This window comes from Lucilia cuprina, chromosome 3 (assembly GCF_022045245.1).
Source record: "Lucilia cuprina isolate Lc7/37 chromosome 3, ASM2204524v1, whole genome shotgun sequence".
NCBI lineage: Eukaryota > Metazoa > Arthropoda > Insecta > Diptera > Calliphoridae > Lucilia > Lucilia cuprina.
The window spans coordinates 3,488,546-3,507,771 of record NC_060951.1 but is presented as its reverse complement, the minus strand read 5'-3'; the positions used below and the strand labels follow the sequence as shown (position 1 = coordinate 3,507,771).

General features: G+C 28.5%; 2 protein-coding genes across 6 annotated transcripts in view; one reads left to right on the top strand and one right to left on the bottom strand.

Annotated features, from left to right (window-relative positions):
- Positions 1 to 19,226, bottom strand: part of LOC111688956 (probable E3 ubiquitin-protein ligase bre1) — a 61,428-nt gene that overhangs the window by 5,881 nt on the left and 36,321 nt on the right. For 4 of the 5 annotated variants that reach the window (XM_046947608.1, XM_046947610.1, XM_046947607.1 and 1 more), the window contains exon 4: positions 15,575 to 16,246. The gene's annotated coding sequence lies outside the window, so the exon portion shown is untranslated. Of the gene's footprint in view, positions 1 to 6,027; positions 6,620 to 15,574; positions 16,247 to 19,226 lie in introns of those variants that run through there. The other variant, XM_046947609.1, reaches the window with a different exon arrangement.
- LOC111682588 (60S ribosomal protein L17) lies at positions 16,793 to 19,121 on the top strand. Its single transcript, XM_023444564.2, has 3 exons — positions 16,793 to 16,891; positions 17,163 to 17,257; positions 18,483 to 19,121. The coding sequence occupies exons 2-3, from the start codon at positions 17,177 to 17,179 to the stop codon at positions 18,960 to 18,962; spliced, it is 561 nt and encodes a 186-aa protein (XP_023300332.1). The 5' UTR covers positions 16,793 to 16,891; positions 17,163 to 17,176; the 3' UTR covers positions 18,963 to 19,121.

Genomic DNA, 19,226 nt, shown 5'->3' with positions numbered 1-19,226 from the left:
GTCTAGTCTAGTCTATAGTCTAGTCTACAGTCTAGTCTATAGTCTAGTCTATAGTCTAGTCTATAGTCTAGTCTATAGTCTAGTCTATAGTCTACAAAGTGTTTCTTCGTGAAGTGTTAGTTCAACAGGCACCTCAGTTCAGTCAATAGTCTAGTCTTTAGTCTAGTCTATTTTATAGTTTAGTCCATAGTCTTTTCTATAGTCTAGTTTAAGGTCTAGTCTACAGTCTAGTCTGTAGTATATGGTCTAGTCTATAGTCTAGTCTATAATCTAATCAATAGCCTAGTCTATTACCTAGTATATAGTTTAGTTCATAGTTTAGTCTGTAGTTTAGTCTACATTCTAATCTATAGTCCAGTCAATAGTTTAGTCAATGGTTTAGTTTATGGTCTAGTCAATAGTTTAGTCTATGGTCTAGTCTATAGTCTAGTCTATAGTCTAGTCTATAGTCTAGTCTATAGTCTAGTCTATAGTCTAGTCTATAGTCTAGTCTATAGTCTAGTCTATAGTCTAGTCTATAGTCTAGTCTATAGTCTAGTCTATAGTCTAGTCTATAGTCTAGTCTATAGTCTAGTCTATAGTCTAGTCTATAGTCTAGTCTATAGTCTAGTCTAGTCTATAGTCTAGTCTATAGTCTAGTCTATAGTCTAGTCTATAGTCTAGTCTATAGTCTAGCCTATAGTCTAGCCTATAGTCTAGTCAATAGTCTATTCTATATACTTAGAATTTTCCATACCTGATGACAGTTTTAAATTTAGCTTAAGAGAGAAAGAGAGAGAAAATTTATTTATGGACATGTACAAGTACACGTACTTACATTTAAGAAGGTGTACTAAGAGCAGGGTTTTATAATATTTATGAATAACGGTAAAGAGTAGGGTGTTAAATTCCAAAAAGAAGAGAGAGGGAGAGCTAGACTTTATTATAAGTGTAACCAGAGAATGAGTTTTGTTTCCATTAAGTATGGGTGTATGTATGTGTGTGTGTAAGTATTAAAGCTTAAATTAAAAACTTGCGCATTAACAACTAATACTTAAAAATATTCAATAGCCTATTTTAAGGGTGAGTTTAAAGAGGATATAAAACAAGAAAAACAAAGGCTTAAATTTGACAAACAAAACAAATAACTTCCCTTTCCTCTTTATTTAAAACCAATAAATATATAGTATAGAAAAGAATTGAAAAAAATCAATAATAATTAAAGGTTGTTTAAACTGCTTTTTGTATTCTAGTTGTTGTTGTTGTTGTATTGTTAACTGAGTTTTCTTATCTTATAACTGTACTTGTGATATGGTTTTTATATTTTTGCTCTATAAGCTTTTCTTGTCTATGGTTTTGTTGGATGTTGAGTGTGACGTAGAAGTGGGTGGAGAGAAGAGTAGGTGAAAGAGTAAGTTTATTAAATTGTTTTAATTTGTTATCTATAGACAACAAGAATTAAAAAAAAATAAAAATAAAAAAGCATTTCAAGAAAAGTTAAGTTTATTTCTTTAAAGTAAAGTGTTTATGTTTGTATTGTTGTCGCATTTATATGGCGCATTTACGTAAAGTCAGGTGAAATTCCAGTTATTATTTTCTTACTGATAAGCGAAGCTTTATATATTGTTGTTGTTGTAGTTGTTGTTGTTGTAAAGCAAACCCCCCCAACACCTTACATACCAGCTAAGTTTTGCTTTCATATCTAATTTGTTAAAGTTAAAGAACTGATAAAGTTTTAAGAACAAATAAATAAATAAAAAAACTATGATTAAATCTAAAAACTGAATGAATAAAGAATTAAATAAAGAAAAGATTTCAAAACAGATTCTTAAAAAAACTAGCTGAATATGATTTTTAATAGCTGAATAAGTATTTATGTTATAAAATTGTAATAAATTCTTTAAGATTATTAAATAATAAACATTTGCCTTTAGCTGAATTGCTAATTTAGCAGCTGAATAGCAATTATTATTGCAAATTTTCCAAATTTGAAACAAATATTATAATTTACAACCAAAAAAGTCCAGCTGAATTGCATTAAAAGCAGCTGAATAGCAAATTTTAGCAGTTGAATTACCGAAAACAATAAAAATCTAGCTTTAAAGCTAGCTGAATGACATTTTTAACAGCTGAATAAGAAATTTGTATAAAAAATGTATATATAAAACATATTTCGTTAGCTGAATTGCTAATTAAGCAGCTGAATAGCAATTATTATTACAAATTTCCAAAATTCAAAACAAATATTCTAATATTCAACCAAAAAAGTCCAGCTGAATTAATAATTATGCAGCTGAATAGCAATTATTATTACAAATTTCCAAAATTCAAAACAAATATTTCAATATAGAATCAAAAAAGTCCAGCTGAATTGCATTTAAAGCAGCTGAATTGCATTTAAAGCAGCTGAATAGCAAATTTTAGCAGCTGAATTGCTTAAAATAAGAAAAATCTAGCTTTAAAGTTAGCTGAATAACATTTTTAATAGCTGAATAGAAAATTTATGCAGCTGAATAGCAGTTATTTTCATAAAATTTATCTAAATTAAACTTTTAAACTTGCTGAATGACATTTTCACAAGCTGAATTAATATTTTTATCTTTAATTTATATGAAAATGTGTTAAATAAAAAGAAAATTCAACTTTTAGATTAGCTGAATAACATTTTCAAAAGCTGAATTATAATAATCAGTAGCTGAATTAATATTTTAATAGAAAATTTGCTTAAAAATTTTTAAAACTTTGTAATAAACATAATTTAAAGCTTGCTGAATACAACTTTTAGCAGCTGAATTGAAGTTTTTGTTAAAAATTGCATTAAAGCTAACTTTTAACCTTGCTGAATAGCATTTTTAGTAGCTGAATTGATAATTTAAACTATAAATTATTAAATTTTATATTAAAAATTTACAATTATTAAGAAACTCTTAATTTAAAGATTGCTGAATAGCAGTTTAAGCAGCTGAATTACAGCTTTAAAATGAAAAAGTTTTAATTATATAGATAAACTTTCTTTTAGGCTTGCTGAATAGCATTTAAATTAGCTGAATAGTAATTTTTTAGTAAAATTTCTATATTTCAAAAAATATATTTCAATATATGTCAAAATAACTTAAGCTGAATAGCTTTAGATTTTCTAGTTCATTTGTTTAAAAAACTATAGAAAACTGTACAAATACCAAACAACTGCGTTTTAAGAAAATTTCGAAATTTTAAGAAATTCTTTAAACGATTGTAAAAAAAACATTTTTATATACATTTACACACAAACTCTTGTATGTTTTACATACCTACGGTATTAAATGTAAACTTTTTCTATATATAAAAATAAACTTAAACAATCATACACAGGAAAATCCCCCAAAAGAAATACTAACACCAACACATAAATAATGAAAATTTCAAAATCAATTTGGAAACTGCAAGAAAACTAATAAAAAAAAAACAATCACACACTTGAACGAAATAAATCAAGAGATGCTTACACACACACACAAAGAGAGCTCTTGACAGACAATAGAGAAATGAATACCGATTTGAGCCAATCGCCGCAGTAATATAAAGACATTAAGAAAGAGAGGTATATAAAGTAAATGAAAATAGAAGAAAGAACATATCAATAAGAAACCAAAAGAATAAAAGCTATCAAGAAAAATCATTATGGGGAACTGATCAAACCTTGGACTATAACAAATCTAAAGAAAATCTAAAGAAAACACGTAAAACATTCAAATCAAAACATCGTTTAGCTAAAATTAATCAAAAATGTAAATAAATTTTAAAGAGAGTATGTGTAGGTGGCTAATAAAGCATACATAAACACAAACACACACAATGAGTAATGTGTTCGGTTGCGTATGAGTATTTAAAGATTTTGGGAAAATTTATTTGGAAATTTTTAAAACTTACAAACAATTTTAAGTTTTATTCAAATGCAGTAGTAAACGTTAAAACGTTTTCTAGTAAAATGATCAAAAACAATTTAGTCGTTATAGCAGGCGCAGAGAGACAAGAAAAGAGCGCAAAATCTATTTGAACTCACACAACCCCTACTCAATTTGATCAGTGATTTTTATTTTATAGACATATGTATGTTAATACTTGAAGAATTTAATGCAATAAGAAAGATCAGTAACCGAATGTTTGTAATGGGTACCCACTTGCAAATGACACGGGTAATCAGTTCTAATATAGACTAGACTAAGGACTTGACTATAGTCAAGCCAATAGACTAACCTTTAGACTAGACTATAGACTAGACTATAGACTATATTATACACTAGACTATATACTAGACTATATACTAGACTATAGACTTAACTATATACTAGACTATAGATTAGACTATAGACTAGACTATAGACTAGACTAGACTATAGACTAGACTAAAGACTAGACTAAAGACTAGACTATAGACTAGACTATAGACTAGACTTTAGACTAGACTATAGACTAGACTATATACTAGACTATAGACTAGACAATAGACTAGACTATAGACTAGACTATAGACTAGACTATCGACTAGACTACAGACTAGACTACAGACTAGAATACAGACTAGAATACAGACTACACTACAGACTACACTACAGACTACACTACAGACTACACTACAGACTAGACTATAAACTAGACTATAGATTAGATTATAAACTATAAACTAGACTAGACTATGGTTAAGACTATAGACTGGACTATAGTCTAGACTATAGACTAGACAATAGACTAGACTACAGACTAGACTACAGACTAGACTACTATAATCTAGACTATAGACTAGACTACAGACTAAACTATAGACTAAACTATAGACTAAACTATAGATTAAACTAAAGTCTAGACTAAAGACTAGACTAGAGAGTAGACTATAGACTAGACTATAGTTTTGACTACAGACTAGACTTCAGACTAGACTATAGACTAGAATATAGAATAGACTAGACTATAGACTAGACTATAGACCAGTCTATAGACTAGACTATAGACTAGACTATAGACTAGTCTATAGACTAGACTATAGACTAGACTATAGACTAGACTACATACTAGACTATAGACTAGACTACAGACTAGACTACAGACTAAAGACTAGACTACAGAATAGACTACAGACTATACTTCAGACTATACTATAGACTATACTATATACTATACTATAGACTAGACTATAAACTAGACTAGAGACTAGTCTATAAACTAGACTAGACTATAGACTAGATTAGTCTATAGACTAGACTATAGACTAGACTATAGACTAGACTATAGACTAGACTATAGACTAGACTATAGACTAGACTATAGACTAGACTATAGACTAGACTATAGACTAGACTACAGACTAGACTACAGACTAGACTACAGACTAGACTACAGACCAGACTACAGACTAGACTACAGACTAGACTACAGACTAGACTACAGACTAGACTACAGACTAGACTACAGACTAGACTTCAGACTAGACTATATACTATACTATAGACTAGACTATAGACTGGACTATAGGCTACACTATAGACTAGACTATAGACTACACTATAGACTAGACTATAGACTAGTCTATAGACTAGACTATAGACTAGTCTATAGACTAGACTATAGACTAGACTATAGACTAGACTATAGACTAGACTACAGACTAGACTACAGACTAGACTACAGACTAGACTACAGACTAGACTACAGACTAGACTACAGACTAGACTACAGACTAGACTACAGACTAGACTACAGACTAGACGACAGACTAGACTACAGACTAGACTACAGACTAGACTATAGACTGGACTATAGACTAGACTAAAGACTAGACTAGAGAGTAGACTATAGATTATAGACTAGACTCCAGACAAGACTATAGATTAGAGTGTAGACTAGACTAAAGACTAGACTATGGACTAGTCTAGTCGAGTGTAATTTATTGTGTAGTCTGCAGTATAGTCAGCTGTAAAGGTAACCAGTAACCATTTAAAAACCATTCTTATTTTCAAGTAATATAATCCTGTAGCATCTAAATGTTAAGAAAAAAAAACAACAATACTTTACCAGTATCTTCAGTTTCAGACAGAGAAAAATGTTCCAAAATATGTGTCTAACTGTCTGTCCCCCAAAATAGGCTGCAGCAGCACCACAATGTTGGGCCAAAACGAACAAAATATACGTGCCACACTCAATAGCGAAAAAAACACTCTTAGATTGTTTTGAGTCTATTTTTAAATACGGTGAGAGAGAGAGAGAGTGTGTGTGAAAACAAAAACGGTGGCACGAAGTAGTGCTTATTTCTAAACACACGATGCGATTGGCGGCAGTTGGCCTGGTTGGGTACTGGGGGCGCTGAGGATGGATGGATGCTGCTGTGAATTGAATTTTCTTTTTTTAATATATTTTGTGTTGCTGCTCTTTTGTTTTAAATTTTATATAAAATTTCAATACACAAAGTATTGAAAAAAACACGGAACTAATAAAAAACACGGCAGCGTTTTCGTTATAACCGTCGTTAACGATAATGCTCGGATTTTTGTTTCATTTACTTTCGGCTGCTGCTCTTTCTTTCTTTCTCGAGTGTCTGTCTATATTAGCGACGAGCGTAGACTGAGTGAGTGTGAGTCCAACTGTATTGAAGACGGAATGAATACTGATTTAAGAAAACCAATTCAAGTTGGCTATGAGCATCAAAAATTCAAAAAAAAAAAGAACAACAACCAACAAAAACACATTCAGAAACATCTTAGCCTCGATATATTCTTCATCATATCTATAATATAGCAAGAGTATCTTGCTGTATATATATTTTTTTCAATACTATATAGAATTGTAGAATATATATATATAGAGTACAATACCATGACTATATAGTATGCGTTTCAAAAAAAAAAAAAAAAGACCAACAACAACTAAAATAAGTTGTACATTTTTTGTGTTTTTTTGAAATAAGCATGAAAATAATTAAACGGATTTTTATTGTTGTTTTATTAATGTGAATTGAACAGCAAGATCAGTAGAAAGATATTCTTGGCTAAAGATTTTCTTTGAAATACAAACAACAGATTTTATTTAAAAAATACGAAATTGTTGCGAAATCAATAATAAGATTTAAATTAAAAACAATATTTGAAATAAAACTACTAGTCTAGTCTAGAATCTAGTAAATAGTCTAGTCTATAGCCTTGTATAAAGTCTATTCGAAAGTCTAGGTATAGTCTTGTCTGGTCTATAATCTTGTCTATACTCCACTCTGGTCTATAGTCTAGTCTATAGTCAAGTCTATAGTCTAGTCTATAGTCTAGTCTACAGTCTAGTCTATAGTCTAGTCTATAGTCAAGTCTATAGTCTAGTCTATAGTCAAGTCTATAGTCTAGTCTATAGTCTAGTCTAAAGTCTAGTCTATAGTCTAGTCTATAGTCTAGTCTATAGTCTAGTCTATAGTCTAGTCTATAGTCTAGTCTATAGTCTAGTCTATAGTCTAGTCTATAGTCTAGTCTATAGGCTAGTCTATAGTCTAGTCTATAGTCTAGTCTATAGTCTAGTCTATAGTCTAGTCTATAATCTAGTCTATAGTCTAGTCTATAGTCTAGTCTATAGTCTAGTCTATAGTCTAGTCTATAGTCTAGTCTATAGTCTAGTCTATAGACTAGTCTATGGTCTAGTCTATAGTCTAGTCTATAGTCTAGTCTATAGTCTAGTCTATAGTCTCGTCTATAGTCCAGTCTATAGTCTAGTCTATAGTCTAGTCTATAGTCTAGTCTATAGTCTAGTCTATAGTCTAGTCTATAGTCTAGTCTATAGTCTAGTCTATAGTCTTGTCTATAGTCTAGTCTATAGTCTAGTCTATAGTCTAGTCTATAGTCTAGTCTATAGTCTAGTCTATAGTCTAATCTATGGTCTAATCTATAGTATAGTCAATAGTGTAGTCTATAGTGTAGTCTATAGTTTATTCTAGTATATAGTCTAGTCTATAGTCTATTCTATATTCTAGTCTATAGTCTAGTCTATAGTCTAGTCTATAGTCTAGTCTATAGTCTAGTCTATAGTGTAGTCTATAGTATGTTCTATAACCTAGTTTATAGTCTGGTCTATAGTATAGTCTAAAGTCTAGTCTGGTATTTAGTCTAGTCCATATTTTAGTCTATAGCCTAGTCTATATTGTATTCTATAGCCTAGTCTATAGTATGGCCTATAGCCTAGTTTATAGTCTAGTCTAAAGTCTATTCTATAGTCTGGTCTATATTCTAGTCTATAGTCTAGTCTATATTGTAGTATTTAGTCAAATCTATAGTCTTGTTTATAGTCTAGTCTATAGTATAGTCGATAGTTTAGTATATTCTAAAGCCTAGTCTATATTATAGTCTATAGTCCAATCTATATTATAGTCTTTATTGTAGTCTATAGTTTAGTCTAAAATGTAGTCTATAGTCTGGCCTATAGTCTAGTCTATATAATAGTCTCTAGTCTAGTATATAGTGTAGTCTATAGTCCGGTCTACATTCTACTTGATTGTCTATAGTCTGGTTTATTCTATAGTACTACTTTCTAGTCTATATTCTAGTCTATAGTTTAGTATATAGTCCGGTCTGTAGTCTACTTTCTAGTCTATATGCTAGTCTATAGTTTAGTATATAGTCCGGTCTGTAGTCTACTTTATTGTCTAGCTTATAGTCTATAGTCTGGGCTATTCTATAGTCTAGTCTATAGTATAGTCTTTTGTCGAGTCTATATTGTAGTCTGTATTCTAGTCTACAGTATGGTATATACTCTAGTTTATAGTCTATAGTCTAGTCTCTAGCCTAGTATATAGTCTAGTCTATATTGTAGACTTATGTATAGTTTATAGTAGAATCTATTGTATAGTCTTTAGTCTATAGTAGAATCTATTGTCTATTTTATAGTCTAGTCTACTCTATAGTCTAGTCTATATTCTAGTCTATAGCCAAGTAAATATCGCAGTCTTTAGTCTAGTCTATAGTCTAGTTTATAGTATATTCTATACTCTGTTCTATAGTCTAGTCTAAGATCGAGTCTTAAGTCTAGTGTATAGTCTAGCCTATAGACTAATCTATAGTCCAGTCTTTAGACTAGTCTGAAGTGAAGTCCATAGTATAGTTTATTGTCTGGCCTATAGTCTTGTCCATAGTCTTAACTATAGTCTAGTTTTCGACTATATTCTAATGCCTTTTCTTATACGCTTTCTTTCTCTTTAACAAACCGGAAACAGTTAAACTCTATGAAAATGTAAACATTTGTTTTGAATTTCCTATTTTTTACATTGTATTAACAATTTGAAAAAACAAAAGAAAACCCTTCAATAATCAGGCTTTACTTCCTTCCAACTAATTGATAGAAACAAAATAAAAATAAACAATAAATTTTTGAATGAATCACCTTCGCATATTGTTTTTATTATTGTTTTTTTCCTATACAAAATTCGGTTGTTTTTATTTTCATGAAAAAAGTGGGGTGGGGGATATTGAAAAATTTGAACTCATTTTAATTTGGAAACCCGAACAATTATAACAACAACTACATTTATAATGACACACATGCAGGGTTTAAAACACCCATGCAAATGTTTAGCTAACGATGGACGGACGGACGGACGGACGGACAGACAGACAGACGGGGACATAACAAAATGTGAGACGTGAGTACTTATAATCGTACTTGACGCGAGCTAAAAAAGCAACAACAACAACAACCATAAGCATACATAGAGGAACGTTTACTTTTGTACAAGAAACGTAAAATGTGAAAATTATAACAACAACGATTGCTATGTTTATATTAAGGCTCGCTCGGTGAGAGTTCGATATGAAAAATCTAAACATTGCTCAGCCCAACAACAACAACAATAGCAAAAACAAAAAAAGAAATAAAGTGTAAACAACAAAAAAATAATAACATTAGGAGCAAGTAAATACAAGTACAACGTAAATTAAAGTGTATTATGTTGTTGTTAGTGCTGCACTATTAACAGTATGTTGTTGTAGTTATTGTTGGTTTTTTGGGTGTTTTTGGGAGGTGATCTGTTTTTTGTTGTTTTTATAATAACGAAGATGATGTTGCCACTGTTTGTATGTTGTTTGTTTTTCTTTTTATTTTACTCTCGTTTGGTCTTTTGCTTAGATCTTGTATGTGGATTTTTTTCGTCGATTTTTTATTTTTCAATTTTAATTTCAAACGGGCCATCGGTTTAAAAATAAAACGTCTTGTGTATTTTGAAAACGAAATTTATATTTATGGTTCTTTCTAGTATAGTTTAGCTTTGAAAAAGAACACATTTCAAAATATACGAAAAGGCAGACATATAGAAGAATCAGAGTTTTAAAAGAATAGAAAGGATATTTTATATAATGAATAGATTTCACTACAAATAACCGCTCAAAAAGTTATCGTTATATACTATTTTTTTAATAAATTTACTTTCAATCCTTCTTATTAAGAAAATTTTCAATAAATACTAAGTTTTTTACGGGTACCCGCCAAAAAAAGTAACCAGTATAAACACGATATTAATAAATTACACAAATTTTCAATAATTCGAAAATAAATAGCAGAATTCTTTAAAAATTTTCGAAATCTAATCAAATTTGTCACGGGTAACCGTTTACAAAAGTAACCAGTGTTAAGTAAATCCTTTAAATGAATGTGTATTCTTAATGTGTATTGAATAAAATAGAATAAATAGTTGAAAATTTTGCTAAGAAATAGAAATTTTCAACGGGTACCCGTTAGCTAAAGTAACCAGTATTTATTAAATTTTAAAAATAAATACTAGTTTTTAATATAATTAAAATAACTAACAGAAATCTTTGAAGAATTTAACAAAAATATAAATTTTTATACGGTTACCCGTTTGTAAAAGTAACCAGTATTCATTTAATTGCAAAAATAATTACATGTTTCTACTAGTTGGTAAATAACAAACAGAAATCATTTAAAATTTTAACAAAAACACTTATTTTAACACGGGTACCCGTTTGAAAAAGTAACCAGTAATTATCAAATTCTAAAATAAAATATTAATATGAAATGTTTATAAAACAGCTAAGTTAAGGTGTTGACAATTTTGTCATAATTATAAAATTTTGAGCGGGTACCCGTTTGAAAAAGTAACCAGTATTCATAAAACACTAAAAATAAATACCTGTTTCTACTACTTATGAAATAACTAACAAAAGTCATTTAAAATTTAAGCAAAAACTAACACTTTTAAACGGGTACCCGTTTGAAAAAGTAACCAGTATTCATCGAATTATAAACTAAAATATTGATATGAAATGTTTATAAAATAACTAAGTTAAGGTGTTGAAAATTTTGTCATAATTATAACATTTTGAGCGGGTACCCGTTTGAAAAAGTAACCAGTATTCATAAAACACTAAAAATAAATACCTGTGTCTACTACTTATGAAATAACTAACAAAAGTCATTTAAAATTTAAGCAAAAACGAAAATTTTTAAACGGGTACCCGTTGGTAAAAGTAACCAGTATTCATCAAATTATAAAATTAAATTTGTATTTGGAATATTTTTAAAATAACTAATTTAACGTGTTAACAAATTTGTCATATTTATAAAATTTTAAGCGGGTACCCGTTTGAAAAAGTAACCAGTATTCATTAAACACTAAAAATAAAAACATGTTTCCACTAGTTATAAAATAACCAATAGAAAACTTTTAAAATTTAAACAAAAACTAACACTTTTAAACGGGTACCCGTTTGAAAAAGTAACCAGTATTCATCAAATTTTAAAATGAAATCTAGATTTGGAATATTTATAAAAAACCTTAGTCAAGGTGTTAAAAAATTTCTCATAATTATAAAATTTTTCACGGGTACCCGTTTAAAAAAGTAACCAATATTTATAAAGTTGTTAAAATAAATACATATTTTTACTACTTATCATATATTTGAAACAAATCTTTTTAAATTTTAGCAAAAAAAAATAAATTTTTGCACGGTTATCCGTTTGAAAAAGTAACCTGTAATCTTCAAATTTTAATAATTTATTTAGATATTTAGAGTTTACTAATTAACTAACAGAATTTTTTAACAATTTTATTATATATATAACTTTTTTCAACGAGTACCCGTTAAAAAAAGTAACCATTATTGAAAAAATTCTTAATTTTTATGAAAATAATGTTTCTATTCTTTTAATAAACTGTCTAACACGTATATTTTAGTTACTAAAGTAAAATATTCATTTGGCAAGATTAGGCCTAAGAGTGAGATCATGATGATCATGATGCTGTAAAACTGATGCCTAGCGTGTGTGCAACAGAATAAAAGAAGCATAAAATATTGCTTTAAGTTTTTATCTAAATTTATAAAATTACACTTTTGCTTATGCCAGCGATCAAAAAACAAGAATCCAGACATTAGGACAAAATAATAAAAAAAAGAAAAACAGCAGCTATTGGAGAAGATATTAATAGTTTTGACTGCTAGAGCAAATTAGAGAGTTGAATCGGTATTTTGATGTTCAAGTAAAGAGCTGTCTGTGCATGGGTTGTGTTAAAGATTGAGTTCAAGTTCTATTTATAACAAACAATTTTTTTATGTATAAATGTATTTTGATAAATGTTTATAAAAGATTTTTTCTTTTTTCTTTATTGAAAAAGTTGAGGCTTTAAAGATTTTTTTTAAATTTTACTTACTTTTAAAATTAGAAATAAAGTTTAAATGTTTTTAAATGTTAGAATGAAAAAAACACAACTTTAAAACACGTACTTATAAAAACGACAGTCATTTTAAAACTAATCGATAGTAATTATAATAAAATACCATATTGTAAGCTTTTAATGGCAGTGGCAACAAAACAAAATAACTGTTAAAAACAACAACAATAAAGAAAAATTTGAACTAGAACAAAACCCCAACACAAGCACGAATTGAAACGAGCTATAAAAACCAACAACAACAATAACAACAACGACACAACAACAGTTAGTAAAAGGTATTCAACAAAAAGGACAATATTAAACATGACAACTTAAAACACGAGAGAATAAACTTACACTCACACAAACTTATAAATTCTCAATTTGTTTACAAAATCGAACAGTTATATTTACAACACACAACAACAACAACTGGCAAAAGCAAGTTATTGACAATTCAAACGCAGTTAGTATTAGTTATTAAAGGAAAAAGAGATAGAGAGAGAGAAAGTTTTTAATAATGATGTTTACCAAATGCCAGGGTTGGATATTGCAGTGTAATGTTAAGTTCTATAGTAAAAACAAAGAAATTTTAAATAATTGCTTTATTTCGTTAATTAAAGTAATAAAATGCAGTTATATTAAGGAAAAAATTAGAAAAATTAAAATTTATATAATTTTAAAGCAATTACTTTAGAAAAATTTAAATATTTTTAAATTTCAAGAATTTTAAAAAGTAACGAAATCTTAACTTTAAGCCAAATTAAATAAAAAAACAAAACTTCTAATCGGTTTTATTAAACTTAAAGAAAAAACCAAATAAAGTATAAAAGCAAAACTTTTAATCGGCTTTATAAAACATAAATAAGAAATCGAATAAAATTAAAGAAAATTGTTTGAAATTGGTATTAAACAAATTTAACGAATATGAATTTCGCTTTAGATGCATTTAAACTTAAACTTTTTTCTTAAAATAAATCAGAAAAATGGTAATAATTTTAGAATTAAAACAAAATTTTAAATTTGAAACATTAGGAAAAACTTAACGAAACTTTATTCTCTTAAGGAAAAGCTAAAAAATAAAAATTATTTCATATTTCTAAACTACTACTTTAAAAATTCGTTAAAAAATTTTAATTTTGAACCATATAAAAAACTTAACGAAACTTTTATTTCTTAACGAAAAGCTAAAAATTAATAATTTTTATATATTTAAGAAACAAAATAAAGCTTTTAAAAGAAATCAGCAAAATTTCACAATTTTGTGAATTAAAAAAAAAACTTAACGAAACTTTATTTTCTAAACGAAAGACAAAAATATAAAATTTATCTCATATTTCTAAATCCAACCAATGCAAATTTGAAAATCCGTTAAAAATTTTAATATTTGACCTTATAAAAAACTTAACGAAACTTATATTTCTTAACGAACTGCCTAACATCTATAATTCTTATATATTGAGGAAACATAAATATAAAGCTTTTAAAGGAAACCTACAAAATTTTCTAATTTCGACAATTTAAAAAATATAACGAAACTTTATCTTCTAAACGAAAAACAAAAATATAAAATTTATCTCATATTTCTAGAGCCAACCAATGCAAATTTGAAAATCCGTTAAAAATTTTAATATTAACTATATATAAAAAACTTAACGAAACTTTTATTTCTTAACGAAAAGCCTAACATGTATAATTTTTATATATTTAAAAAGCTTATTAAAGCTATTTTAGAAAACCATCAGAATTTTCCAATTTTGTTAATTTAAAAAACTTAACGAAACTTTATTTTCTAAACAAAATGCTTAAATTAAAGAAATCCTTTATATTTAAAAAGTCTATTAAAGCTTTTATGGAAAATCTAAAACAAATTTAATTATGAACAATTATAAAAACTTAACGAAACTTTTATTACTAAATAAACAGCAAAAAAGTTAAATTAATGACATATTTCTAGAGTCCAACAAATTTAATTTTAAAATCACAAAGAATTTGCCATTTTAGTTGAGTTCAATAACTTAACAATTTTCTATTTTCTTAAGCAATTTTTAATAAAATTAACCAAAAATTAGTTAAAATTAACGCTAATGTTTTAAATTTTAATATAAATTAAGAAAATTACTTTAATTCTAATGAGTTAAGCTTAATTTCCTTATTTTTCCTCTAATTTTAAGTAATTTATTAATTTTTAATGGCACTGTTGTAACCAGCCCTGTTAAAAAAATACCGTAACTTTAGACAATAGTTGATGTCATACAAATAGACAATTGAAAAGCATGCTGTTTTTAGTTTGTTTTTCATTTACATAGTCCAATGATAGTAAGCAAAAGAAGAGTCCTTTGACAAACGAAGAGGGGAGTAAAGAAGAGTAGAAAAGGAGAAAAACCAACACAAATTAGAAGGTTAAAGTTTAAGGATTAAAACGTAGTTTTAAAGCTGCCAAACAACACAAGGTTTTAACTAGAGGAATAAAGAGAAAGAGAGAGACAGCAACAGACAATAAGAAAAAGGACAAATTGACGTTATAAAATAAACAGAGATTTGTTTGTTTGCTACAAAACGAAAAAAAAAATAATGACACAAGTAGGGTTTAATAGAAAAGAAAAAAACAAGGGTGCAAAATGTTTAACCATTCTCAGACCCACAAACACACACACACATTAACAAACACTACCACTAACACATTTAAACATATTGTTCAATACAGACTTAAATAATAAATCCTGTATAAAACGATTTCCCTTCAAGTCTAAATTCAGTTTCAATATTGTTGTTGTAATTTTGGGGTGGTGGCAAAAAGACACAACAACAACAATAGCAACAAAAAGGACGCTCTTAAAGAAAATCTTTAAAAATGATGAAATTCTTATTGGATGTTTAACAAATTTTAATTAAATCACAAATTTAAACAAATTATTAACTAAAACTTACCACAAAATTAAAGTTTAACTTCTTGCACACTTGAAAATGTTATTTTTGTTATCTACTTTGATATTTTTTTCACTTTTTCATAAATCTTTAGTTTTCCACACACTTTTGTTAATTATTTGTATAAAAACGTTTTTAAAGGCTTTAAAACTTGTCACTTTAAAACAAAAATCACAGAAACCTTGTTATAAAGCCTTATGGCTAACACTAGATGGACTCCTTGCTGTAGTTAATAACTTTTTAGCACAATTTTCTTTATGAAACTTAATTTTTTTCTTCTTTTGTTCTTCTTGCCTTCCCGCCTTTACAAACTATACTTTATACTCGTTTGTCTGCAGCTTACGTTTTAATTTTTAATTCAGCTTGTCATTTTTATTAAGCTGTTTCTTTTTCAGATTTCAGTAGTTTCCTTTTTAGCTGCTGCTGAGTTTTCCTTACAATTTGTCCATCTGTTTTGTTGTCATTTTGCCTACAACCCCCTTTTTGGCACAATTGTTGTTGTTATTACTGATTCTCGATGTTGGAAAAAAAGAGATGCCATATTTGTTTGTAGCTAACATAAAGGTAAGACAGTTGTTATAAACTGTTGTATTAAAGGTAATGCAGTTAATTGTCATATGCTTAGCAAAAAAATAGAGTTGCCAGTAAGATAAACAAGCGTTTTTTGGAGCAAATCTGAAATATAAAAACAAAATTGTTAAATATTTTTCTATTTAAATCTTTTTATATAAAAATCTGCCCTTTTTTGTTTAAATTTGATAATGTAAAATAACTTAAAATTAACAAAGATTTATGAGGAACAGTTTCAGTTTTTATAGGAATTTCAGTTCAATTAAAGTAAAAACTGACTATTTAGTGCTACAGCACAAAAAAAATCCAAATTTTTGAATAGTTTAATAATGTTTCTTTTAAATTCTTAAATTCATAAATTTTGTAAAAACTCAAAATCTTTTAAATTTCTTAATTTTCTAAAAATTTATGAATTTTGTAAAATCTCACTTAAGGGTATGTCTTTTGTAAAATAAAATAATAACAAGCATTATAAATTTATAAGATTCATTAAATTAATTATTAATTAATTGCTTTATTATTTAATTAAAAAATTCTTAAACTTTTTTTCTTTTCTTTAATTTAATCGCTTTTTGTCTTCTATCCCAGTGGCATTGCTATTTCATGTACTAAATACAACCCTGCTAAATGTTTTGTTTTCAACCTTGACATTTCGTGTAGTGCAAAGCAACCCTGTTGTTTACACTGCTTTACCCACCCTAATACAGCTGTCAAAAAAGTTCTTTTCCGGTTTAATTCACTAAGAAGAAGGTACGATTTTTTGCTAAAAATCAAGAAAATTATTTTTTAAACATCCTAAAACTATAAATAAAATTGTGTTTATTAATAATGCTAAGAAAAAGTTTCATATATTGTTTATACCACAAAATAAATATCGAAAAGAAAAAGTGTTTTAAAACAGCAAAATAAACATAATTAAGAAAAAAATGGTCTTTCCTAAGAGAACATCAACTGATATGTAGTTTTTTTTTACTTGTTTATTTTTATGTTTTGTGCTGTGTGTTGGTGTGGCCTTAAATAGAAATTAAACACAAAATGGGTCGGTACTCAAGGGAACCAGAGACAGCTGCCAAATCTTGCAAAGCCCGTGGACCAAATCTACGTGTGCATTTCAAGGTAAGTTGGAAAATCTTTTAACAGTGTTTGGTTGAACAAAGAAGAAGAAGACATGACATGGAAGTGATAGTCAATAAGTTGACATGTGTGTTTTTAACAAAAACAACAATAATGTTGAAAAGTGTGAGAAATTGAGGTTAGTTTTTTCCGGTTTTATGAAGATTTTTTGGAATTATGCATCTTAAATCAGTGCTTGGTGGTATTTTATTGTGCCAGTAACTTTTGCAAAGATGCTAGAGTAAAACATTGAGTTCTCTACAGGGGAATGAAGTGTGGTAGACCAAGCATCAGCAGAATTTAAGATTTTTTATCAATATCTTTTATTCTTCTTAGACTTGGTTACAAAATATATAATTTATTGTTATTTTTGGATAAAAAATAGTGTCGGAATGTTTCCTAATCTAAGATTTTAAAGGTAGAGTTGAAAGCATTAAGTTTTGGAAAGATTTTGTGGGATTTTTAAGTGTTTTGAAGTAAATTTTTTGTTTTCATTGTTTATGGAGGGAAATTCTCCATTTTCTGTACTTTTTGAAGACATTCTGAAGTTAGGAACCCGCATTAGAGGAAATTGTAGGTACGTAACTATAGTGATATGAATTAGTGGAAAAATAATCACCTACTCCCAGGTCTTGCTTATTAGTCTGGACTTTTGTCTAGACTAGATTGTAATCTATGAATTAGATTAGTATCTACTCTATAAACTAGACTAGAGTGTAGTCTATAAACTAGACTAATCAATAGGCTAGACCTATGTCTTGCCGTCTCTAGGTGTTGCCCGTTCTCTTCTGAGTACTATCCCATCAGCATTTGCTATAATGACAAGTTGTTTAATTAACCAAAACTTGTTTAAGTTTGAAAAAATGCTGTATATTAAATATATTTAACAGATAAACAGTGGTTAATACTTTAACAAAAGTTTAAACACTACCTGTCCTGTTAAACAAAACCTCACACTTCCCCTCATACTCGGTCCCATTCTTTTTGTTTAGCTCAGCATTTGACAATAATGACAAGTTGTTAAATTAACCAAAACTTGTTTGAGTTTGAAAAAAAATGCTGTAGATTAAATATATTTAACAGATAAACAGTGGTTAATACTTTAACAAAAGTTTAAACACTACCTGTCCTGTTAAACAAACCTAAATAAAAAAACAAATCCTCCCCAAACATTCTATTATTAACAAATGAATAACTAAATAAATTGTTTTCTTATCTTCTTTTCTAGAACACCCATGAAACCGCCCAGGCCATCAAGCGTATGCCTTTGCGTCGTGCCCAACGTTTCTTGAAGGCTGTTGTCGACAAGAAGGAATGTGTACCCTTCCGTCGTTTCAACGGTGGTGTTGGCCGTTGCGCTCAAGCCAAACAATGGAAGACCACTCAAGGTCGTTGGCCCAAGAAATCCGCTGAATTCCTTTTGCAATTGCTCCGCAATGCTGAAGCTAATGCTGACTGCAAGGGTCTCGATGTTGATCGTCTTGTTGTAGACCACATTCAAGTCAACCGTGCCCAATGCTTGCGTCGTCGTACCTATCGTGCTCACGGTCGCATCAACCCCTACATGTCTTCTCCCTGTCACGTTGAGGTCATCCTTACCGAAAAGGAAGAAGTTGTTGCTAAGGCCTCCGAAGATGAGCCCGCCAAAAAGAAGTTGTCCAAGAAGAAGTTGCAAAGACAAAAGGAGAAGATGATGCGCTCTGAATAAGTTTAGCAAGGAGTAGAGATTTTTTATTTTAATTATATAAAATAAAACATTTTTATTGTTTAGGCGTATGTGTTGGACTATATATTGAAAATAGAAAATGTTCAAATAAAAGATCTTACATTTGAACGATGTTTTTTAAGAAAATTAAACAAAAAAGAATTCTTTTATTTGTAGTGTTTAAGCTGGACAAGAGGAATATCTAGTTTACAGGTGGCATTTAAACTAATAGGCTGCAGTAATATGCTAATGCATTTAGCTATTCTT

What these genes read in the sequence shown, in the direction of transcription:
- LOC111682588 (XM_023444564.2), top strand. Translation starts at nt 17,177, where the DNA reads ATGGGTCGGTACTCAAGGGAACCAGAGACAGCTGCCAAATCTTGCAAA. An exon ending in ATCTACGTGTGCATTTCAAG is followed by an intron (nt 17,258 to 18,482) that starts GTAAGTTGGAAA and finishes CTTCTTTTCTAG; the next exon opens with AACACCCATGAAACCGCCCA.